The sequence below is a fragment of the Poecilia latipinna genome, unplaced genomic scaffold (assembly GCF_001443285.1).
Source record: "Poecilia latipinna isolate Pla-1442-1.1 unplaced genomic scaffold, P_latipinna-1.0 Scaffold236, whole genome shotgun sequence".
Classification (NCBI taxonomy): Eukaryota; Metazoa; Chordata; class Actinopteri; order Cyprinodontiformes; family Poeciliidae; genus Poecilia; species Poecilia latipinna.
Window position 1 is genome coordinate 430,670 of NW_015112852.1, and position 9,535 is coordinate 440,204.

The 9,535-nt window shown below is 37.5% G+C and overlaps 1 protein-coding gene and 1 long non-coding RNA gene across 3 annotated transcripts; one reads left to right on the top strand and one right to left on the bottom strand.

The window, feature by feature from the left end:
- Positions 1–4,748: 4,748 nt before the first annotated feature.
- LOC106947338 (inositol monophosphatase 1-like) lies at positions 4,749–9,000 on the bottom strand. Of its 2 annotated transcripts, XM_015032260.1 has the most exons (9): positions 8,923–9,000; positions 7,969–8,063; positions 7,711–7,850; positions 7,514–7,618; positions 7,072–7,117; positions 6,883–6,991; positions 6,679–6,787; positions 5,342–5,493; positions 4,749–5,230 (listed from the first exon to the last, which is right to left on the bottom strand). In XM_015032260.1, exons 2-9 carry the CDS (start codon positions 8,029–8,031, stop codon positions 5,103–5,105), a joined length of 852 nt encoding a protein of 283 aa, XP_014887746.1. In that variant the 5' UTR covers positions 8,032–8,063; positions 8,923–9,000; the 3' UTR covers positions 4,749–5,102. The 2 variants fall into 2 exon arrangements, with proteins under 2 accessions (XP_014887746.1, XP_014887745.1); XM_015032259.1 differs by lacking the exon at positions 8,923–9,000 and having other exon boundaries at positions 7,969–8,214.
- On the top strand, positions 5,583–7,043 carry LOC106947339 (uncharacterized). The gene is made up of 3 exons (XR_001424965.1): positions 5,583–5,600; positions 6,660–6,802; positions 6,895–7,043. It is a non-coding gene; the product is annotated as an uncharacterized LOC106947339 (long non-coding RNA).
- Positions 9,001–9,535: the final 535 nt, after the last annotated feature.

Sequence of the window (9,535 nt, forward strand, 5' to 3'; positions counted from 1 at the left end):
CTCTGCAGAAGCAAGGTAATGAGTCATTCATTCAGTTCAGGTGTGCTGGAAGCAGGGGTGCATTTTAAAGGCGTTTTCAAGGACTGATCTAGAACCAAAAGAGGGGGTAAAAAAAAACTGACGATGAACACAAATACACAAGAATAAACCAAGAAACTAATCATAAAGGCCTAAACGTATATGACAACATCTTGAATTAATTACACCAAGATCTTTTGAACATGCATAAGCTGAAAGGAAGAGATGAAAGAATCATGACGACTTCATGTTGTCAGGCTGGTTGTGTTTAGGTGGTTTCCTGATTCCACGTGTTTGTCAGATTGAGTCTCAGATGGAACAGGTTGTAGCACAAATTGTAAATTAAACGTGAAGGCAATAACTAAAAACATCTCAACTGAGTATCTCAATTATTTTTCCACCTGCTCTGGGCTTTACAAACAGAATGGAAGCAGGAAAAAAAAACAAAAACATCTTCAAGGTTTCCAAAGCCAAATAACAAAAATACACTCCTTCTGACTGGAAAACAAAGTCAACTCTTTTCTGAATACAAACAAAAGTTACATTTCCTGTTAGTTAAAAGAACCTCAAACTTCCCATCTAAACAAATTTTCTAACAGAGGACCCCTGGAGGTCCGTGAGGTTTGGGGAAATGATCTCAGCTTTCCAAAATATGTGTTTAATTATGGAAACTGCACGACTTAACAACAGGGCAACTCCTTCTGACTCGATACCAGTTGAATTTGAAGAGTATTGTTGTTGTTTTTTTTAAAAAAAAAAACAACAACAATACTCTTCAAATTGTTGTTGCAGCAAACAAAATAGTTTATTTTGTTTGCTGGTTATTCCAACAAGTCATAAAAACACATCATCACAGATATGCCCATTTGCAGATGTCTAACGAGATATATGAATTATTGGGGAGGATTCCAATAATCAATGTTTTCAGTGTCTTATGCGTTCACTGTAGAGGAGACTTTAAAGTGGAAACTTCAAAATAAAAGCCAAAGATGCAAGGTTTTACTCCTTCATGACGTGATTCAAAAGGAGAAAAATCTTTTTTTTTTCTTAAAGGAACAGCTACGATAATAGACAGCAGAGTGTGCATACAAGTGAGATTATCACACTCCTACTAACTTGTAGCCCGAGCTCTTTAAATCTTCGTCACAGCTTGCACGCCACATAGCTTCACATCTTAAATCAATATAGTGTATTTTGAATTGCAATTTCCCTGCGACACAGTTATGTCAGGAGTAAATATGGAACATTGTTAACTATATATTACATGTAGAGCAGAAGATGTCATATCAACATTGTCTCCATGGCTTTAATATAGGCCGCCAGACGCTCCTCTGGGAAATCTGTGTTCAACAGAAGTGAGCAGCCATTTTTATTATATTTCAACATGCATTGGATACAGAAGTGTCAGGCTAGTCTTGGTCCCTTGTGAGAGAAATATTTGTCCCCCTTTTACCACCTTAAACCAATGAACTTGGTTTAGGTGGAGAGAAATGAAGTCGAATGACATTAAAAGCAGCCTGGACATTGATCACGGGGTTAAGGGTTTGTTTGGTGGCTCAAAAAGTTGGTTTGATCTAGAACTGAGAAGAAGAACAGTCTGAATATATCAGTAACCTTTAAAAGCTGTCAAATTGTCATGTTTGAAGATTGCCTTTAAGGCATGCAGGGGCATGTAGGTGCTCTGGTTGGAAGAAGCCATAATTCAACTTTTTGGTTTTCCTGTGAGAAAGCAATGCAGGATAGTCACACCCTGAAAACAGCAAACATGGTGGTGGCAGAATCATGCTGTGGGGAGGGAAGATAAAGTGGCAGTAAACATACAGCCATAGCTGCAGAGGAGTGCTTCAGGTTAGGCTGGATGATTGCAGGTGAATATGAAACTGCAATATTACTTTTCCACGTCAACAATAGATGACGGGGTCAATTAGCTTCAGCATCTTAGTCACCAAATTCTGTGGAGGCTGTAAAAGACTTGAAACTTTATAGAACAACAAACTTACAGCAGGCCTGCTAGATTATAAACAAGATTATCATCAAATTTACTTTGATCAACTTATCAATGAGCTGTGAAGGTCATTAATATTTTTCCTGGTATATTTTTTGTTGAATCTTCACTTGAATTAGAAAAAATATTAAATAAAAATAAAGACAATAAGATCATCCATGTGCTGTACTTTGGTCATTTGTATTCGGAAAATATTACACAAGGATTTACAGTATTTAACTCTGTTATTTATTAAAATGCTTAATTATGAACAAAATGAAACTGATATGCAATAATTGCATTGTGGCAGCTCTGCCCAAAGGAACGGGTCGGAACACCAGCAAGCAATTGAGAGAAACTTGTGCAAAAAAACAACAAAAAATTGACTCAAGACATCCATTTTAAAAGACAATTGTCCCTGCATGCTGACCAAATGCATGCAAGCTTCAACGTTCAAAAGTTATTAAAAATAAATGAATACATTAAAAAAAAATCTCAAACATTTTCTGGCCTCTAGCAAATAGAAATTAATTTGTTGATTCCAACTTATCTAAAACAAGAGAACTTTAGTCTGATTTAATTTCAAACATTGAGAAGAAAATATTTTTATTTAGTGCATGTAAACGTCTGGTTCCAGCTGTTTTGTCAAAATGTGATTTCTCCCCTCTGATTTATAAATTCTGCAACTCGGTCATGAAAACTGAGTAAATCCTGCTTTAATGAGACATTTCAATCATATTCACCTAGACGCGTATTGTATTTCTCCCTCTAAAGCTGTTTTGTTTGTGTTTTGACACTCAATAACTGAGCAATATTGTATATCCCTTTGTTAATTATTCTAAGGACAAGTTATGCTTATTGACAAACGCACCATTATGTCATTGTCGATAACTCATTATCTTTCCACACACATCCATTAGACGTAGAAGAATCCGTCGACGTTGATGAATGGCAGCAGAATTTTTAATGTCTCTGTAATTGCTTACAGCTATACCGCACTGAATTATAAATCATTCATGTCTCTTTATAAGCTGCTTATTGTTGCTGGAGATACAACACCGCTGTATGATGAAGCTTGTCGCCGTGTCGTGATGTGAAAACTGGAATTTCAAAACTCAATCAGGCTAAAAACGGAACTACTGAGTCCACCCAGGTGGAATTTACACTCAGTATAAATCCAGCTGTTCTAAAGCAAGGAATGCTAAGAAATAGCTTTAAATTACTGTGCATGGCAGAAAACGAACAGTGAAGCATGGAGGAGACGGCATCATGCTGTGTGGTGGGGTTTATTCAGAAGGAAAATGGAAGCTCTTCAAAATCAGTGGAGAAGGACAATCCTAGAAGAAAACCTGTTAATGGCTGAAATTAGGGTTGAATGACTGGAAAACATGAAATTGCTATGTTATTGTTGAAAACTGAGATTTCTGCAATTAAGCTTTCTGTCATCTCAGTGCCATCTCCACCGTACATGACCTTTAGCATCTTTGTCACCAAAATATGTATCGGATGTGGGCTATAAATGTTCATCTGTCTGGACAAACACGTTATTGGCAAGCAGAGTTTCATTCTGTGCTACTTGAAATGTTGCAGCCTTCCACAACGACGGCACCGAAGCTGTATTTCATGAATAGGATATGAAAAACCTTGAAAAGTAATGACAACTGCATTACAGTTAGATTAGTGAGAATGGCCCAGTCAAAGTTCAGACCTCAAAAAACTGTGGCAAGGCTTGAACACTGCTGTTCACGGTTGCTCCATGTCCGATTCGTTTTAGTTTGAGCTATTTTGCAAAGATGAATAGGGAAAGCTGCTTTTAAAATGTATTTACTCTGGTGAGCAGACTAAATCTACATGGCATGCTCTTCTGATTTTTTTTTTTTTTAATATTGAAAACCTCACAGTGATGCACTCACAGTCTCTGGCATCTGTTATGGAAGTTAGGGCAAAAGTAAAACTGCAACTATTAATTGCATCTATTACTGTCTCTGTTAGAGAATTGTCCTCATATTGCACATTAGAAGATGAAATGTAACTAACATTTTGCCATCTTAAGACCCTCCTGAGCAACATGAGCACAGAATCTTTTCACACCTCGTGCTGCTGTTTGAAAGGCAGCACTGTAAGCATGTTCTGAGGCACGTCGCCCCCGCAGCCTTTTACCTGACCTCCTGCTGTTATTTTTATTGTTGCTGCTGCTATCTCTGATTGTTTATCTTGTTTTATTTACAACTGCAGCTGTTTTCTCATCTCTCACCTCCGTCTTCCCTCCCTGTTGTGGCCAAAGTCAATTGTTCATTGAGGGGTTACCAGGAAGAAATGTAATGATTTAATAGATATCATGAGTGATCTCGAGTGTTTGACCGGTGTTTTTATAGGATGGGAAATGTGTTTGCGAAGGACACTGAGAAAACACTCAAGAGCATCATTAAAACAGTAAAGCATACAACAATATAACTTGAAACGCCTGCTGCAGGCGTTTCAATTTAGTTTCTGATGCATTATTGACCTCTAGTGGTTGGCTCAGGAAGTGAAGTGAATAAAAGCAAGCAAAGTAAGTTTTTTTTTGTTTTTTTTTTCTGAGAATAGGTAGAATTCAATGTCATATTATTACCCTCTAAATACATGTTTAAAATAAAAACAAGCCTTTACAATCAAACTGACGTCATTTTAATTCTCAAAAGTTAGTCTCGGAGAGATTTCAGAATGTCAGGGCTTAGATTAAGCAAAAAAATTGTGGAGGTGATTGCTGATTAAAGGTTTTATTGTCAAAGCAAAGTGAAACGTGGTTGGTCAGCGACAAAACCCCGCCGGATAAAATACAAGATTGGTAAAAGCAAAATTACCACCATTTCCTCCTTTAAATAAAATATTTGATAGACACAAAACAGAGAGGCAATCAAATTTAATACAAGCTTGAAATGAGAAAAATGATATGAAGGGGCAAAATATGCTACCAACAAATCACACCAAGCTTTCACACTTAGACAATCAGGGATGACAATCAGTAACTTAATTTAGACATGTACAAAACATACTTTTCTCTTGTTCTCATCTTCCAGTCCATATGCAAATTCAGAGCAGCCAGCCTTTAAAAATCTTCTCACTTTTTCTCAATTGGTGCGTCATCCCTCGTTGAGGGGAATATTTCAATTTCCTTGATGATGCGTTTGGCAATGACATCGTTGTTTGCTGAGACCATCCTTCGAGACATCAAATCAAAAGGTCCGCCTAAGTTCAAAACAAAGCTTTTGTTAAGAAGTGCGACGCTGATATATACAGTGAAGAATCCCCAAGATTAAAAACATTTGCTTTGTAGCACGATTGTAAAAGTGAATATACCATCAACGTCCAGAAGGATTCCTCCAGCTTCTTGGACTATGACTGCTCCAGCGGCGATGTCCCAGCAGTGGATCCCGATCTCGAAGAAGGCCTCCACCGCCCCGGTCGCCACTAGACACATGTTGGTAGCAGCTGTTCCTGACCCTCGGAGCCTGGGGAAAACAGAAAACAGAAAACGTTAACTCAGAGGGGAAACGATCAACAATCAATAACATGCAAAGATGTCCAGGAAGGAAGCATATTCCATCTATACTAAGAGGTTCAACCCAGAAGAATAGTATTTTTTGTTTCTGCGTGTTTCTTGTCAAATCTTTCGTTTTTTACGTATTTTTTTTTTCAGGTTAGTAGGTTTCATTTCAAAATGGGAGCACAAAGCAAAATTAAGACTAATGTAATACCTGAGTTTACCACAGCTAGCGGTAGCTACATATGTAGCCTTAGCACACAAACTGCTCCAAGTTGTTTTTGTCAGTGTAACTTCAATACTTCTACTTCGACCAATCAATTCACTATAAATGATGTTTCTGCATTTTTATTGGTGAGGGAGATTTTTCAAACCTCAGTTGAAAACACTCAAGCATAAAAGCAGAGTGACAAAAGTCATTAAACAAATTATTATTGCTGTCTATGTGATTACTACTGACTTGCTAGCAAAACGCTTGATTTAGCGATGCTAGCACAAGTTTGCTGAAGTTTTCTTCACACTGGTACAGTTTTAATTGTGTTTCATTTCTCTGTGTAGCTATAATTAAAATCGATAGGATTTGAAAAAAATGATCATTCAGACGGAGATTTAAAAAAAACTGAAAATGCACCTTTAGTTTAGCTTAACGTTAGCTTCAGAGGTTGACCCTAATAAACATTTCTAAATTAGTAGTTTGAGCAAAATTACTATTTGAAAGGTTAAAGGGTTTTTTTCAAACTAACTTTTAAATTTTTAAGTACGAGAATTAATTATTTCATATTATAAAATGTAGCTTCAGCCTTGCTTATGGCTTGCTCAAAGCTCCACATGATAACACCTCAAGCTGAAGTTTTAATAACTTTGCTTCAGATTAATGCTGCACTTCATTTTCCTCTGTCTGTCCCAATAACATTTAAGATTTAAAAAAATAGTGTAATTAGAAAGATGTATTTATCCTTAAGAATAATACATCTGGATGTTAGAAGTTAATTTCATGTTCTTACTGCTGACTCAACTAAAAGGAAAAATCAAATCTAAATGCGTTTTTTAAATCCATTGTTAGAGTTTTTATTGCTTACCTAATTTTAAAATGGCAAAATTTGGTGTTTGGGGATTTTTGACTTTAAATTGCAGACATTGTCATTCAACTTACCCATGAACTGGGATGCAGAGAATCTTTTGCATGGTGGAGAAGATTTTGGTCACTTTCTCTGGACTCCTATCAGTTCCATGCTCAGAAATGATAATGGACTTGTGGATATCTACAACAACAGAAGGTCGGAGAGATTTAACACTTTTGCTTGATATAAACATGGTAAATTTAATCTAAATATTAAAATGTGAATTCCATTTTTACCTTTCACATCAGAAACTTGAATGGGTTCGTCGTTGCAGAATGCACCCTTCCCTTTCCTTGCTTTATACATCTTGTCCTCCAAGCAGCTGTACACCACACCAAACTCCAACTACAAACAGAAATCGTTTATTAAAGTGTCGCATCAAGCGGTGAGAATGAAATGTGGATTTTCGTGTCTTTTTCACATACCTGTTTATTGACAGCAAAGGCAATGGAAACTGCCACGAATGGGAACCTGTAAGTAAATAGCAGCATTTAGATACAAATAATGGGTCGTTGCATTGCTATACAAAGTTAATGAGATGCTGATTGGCTCTTTTGTTGAAAGATTATTGCCTCAAACACTCACTGCACATGTTCATTATCTACTTTTCTGAATATCTTTTAATTTAATCTGTTTAGAAATTCTATTTTCAAAATTAGGGCTCATTTTTTGAGTTTTTGTCCTAGTAATTGTTCTTCATGTTTGTTTTTTCCCTCAAAAACTACAACCAAACTGCAAGAAAACTGACTTCCTGGGTACTTGAGAGTCTTGTACATTACGGATTTTTGCCAGATTCGTATATTACGTAACATGGTTGCCAAACATCAGCATCTCTGTTACACAAAATGTGCTCAACCGTCACCTTACCCATGCACAAAGTTTGTGGTGCCATCTACGGGGTCGATGATCCACGTAGGTTTGTCGGTCAAGATGCACGGCTCACCTTTTGCAACAGACTCCTCCCCAATGAAGCTACAGCACAGAGTAGGAAGAGGAGCAAAATTAAATGATGGACGTCAATTTTGAGCCTTTGTGAAACTCGCGTGTCTCTATGCATTGCTCACCAGTGTGTTCCTTCTCCGAACTCCTCCTTCAGAGACCCAATGATGATTTTCTCCACCCTCTCGTCAGTCTTGGTGACAAGGTCCACAGAGGAGCTCTTGGTCATGATTCTTATTTCACTCTCGCCAGCTTTTCGAATTTCCTAATTGTTCAGATTATAAGCGGAACCAAATTATTCTCAAAGTCACCCACACTTCCGCTATTCAGTGCATTTATTGCTGCTGTGTCGAAAAGAGATAAAACAAAGTTAGAAACTGCACCTCTCCAGCCTTTTTTGCCACAGAAACTGCAAAGTCGTAAGCCTTTTGCCAAGGGTCCTCCATTTTATTTCTGCTACAAGGTTGTTTGGAAGAGTCTGTAAAATAAAACAAAGACTGTAAAACTGCAACAACATCCCATAAAACCTGGGTCATTATTTGGACAACATGCAAATACGGCTTAATGTATGGAAAAATATGCCTGTAAAAAGGATCATTAGTGACTGGAGCCTCAGCAACTCTGAGGTGAGCGAAAGATTACGACAGCATCACTACAGACCTGCATCACGATTGGTACACTTTCATTTCAGCATTATGCAAGACTTCTTCTGCATCAAAGTCTGCCAGCATTGTTCCGAAGCACCACCACAAGCGTGGATTGCAACACGTTGTGTTGAAATTTGTCATATTGCTTGTCAATTAGAGATGGCGACACAAAAAACATTGCTTAGTATGAGTTAGGACATGACTGTGTCCGACAATATCTGCCTTGTTGTGGAAGAAAACTGGCTTATGTGACAAGTTTGATGTTAAGGAAGCTCCTCAAGTTAAATGTTAATGCTATATCTGGTTTGTTTACGTTAAATCAGAAGAACTGGATATGTATAGCATTTGATTTTAATAAATGTTGAGTTTTTTTTTTTTTTAAATGCAGCTTCAGGGAAGAAATGTCGTTCCTAAGAAGTCAGTTTCTGTGATTAATATCTCATATCAGTGTATCAAGTACCATTTTCCACCCTCTCTTCTTTCATTTAAAATTTGATAACTGGTGAGTAAGACGACACTGATAATTCTATTAAAAATATTATAGGCAATAATCATTAATGAAAATTCAATGACAATTTCATTACAAAGATTAAGTCAACATTTAAGAACCAGTGGAACCCTGACAGAAGAGCTCATCATTTCCCGTCCAGTTTGATAAGAAACGGCACAAATAGTGAAAGAAAAACTCACCTTGAGGAGAAGATGTGCAGCCAGGTAAGCCTGCAGGTGCTAGTGATGCTTGTTTGAAGGGCCCAAAGCTTTAAATTGACTGACTGTGGAAGTGAGGCAACTTAAAAAGCTGGCATGACGAGGTGGGGAAAAGTACTAGACACGCCCCCCCCCCAGGACGTTCATTCTCATCAGCCCAAAGGAAAAAAACAGCTTTCTGTCTTTCACAAAGGCAGACCTGAAACAGCATGATGTCCCATTTGCTCTCTGCTGAGAGCAACCAGGGTTGAGTAAGAAAGTGGAAAAATTTAAGGGAGCCTTCCTCTCACTCCGGTGGGGGTGAAACAGGAAGACACACCCGTCTTTATATGATTCAACGCAACAACTAAACATGAGAGGCCATTAAATAATGAGCAAATTCCTGAAGGTTGATGTCACAACATGTTTCAGGGAAGCTGGTCGGAGTTGACACATGAGGAAGAAAACCTGTTGCTTTAGATTATTCCATAACTTAAAATTCAACATATAACTGAGGTTTAAAGGTCTAGTCAAAGACCATATCGAAGTCTAATGTAATAATACAAAATCAGAGCTGTTTCCCATTCAGTCAGTTCAGTTTTATTGACAAAGAATG

Coding starts and splice junctions, on each gene's coding strand:
- LOC106947338 (XM_015032259.1), bottom strand. CDS start 8,121: ATGACCCAGGTTTTATGGGATGTTGTTGCAGTTTTACAGTCTTTGTTT. Junction 6,992..7,071: donor CCTTTGCTGTCAATAAACAG/GTATGTGAAAAA, acceptor TTCTGTTTGTAG/TTGGAGTTTGGTGTGGTGTA. Junction 5,494..6,678: donor CTCTGCATCCCAGTTCATGG/GTAAGTTGAATG, acceptor TGTTTTCCCCAG/GCTCCGAGGGTCAGGAACAG.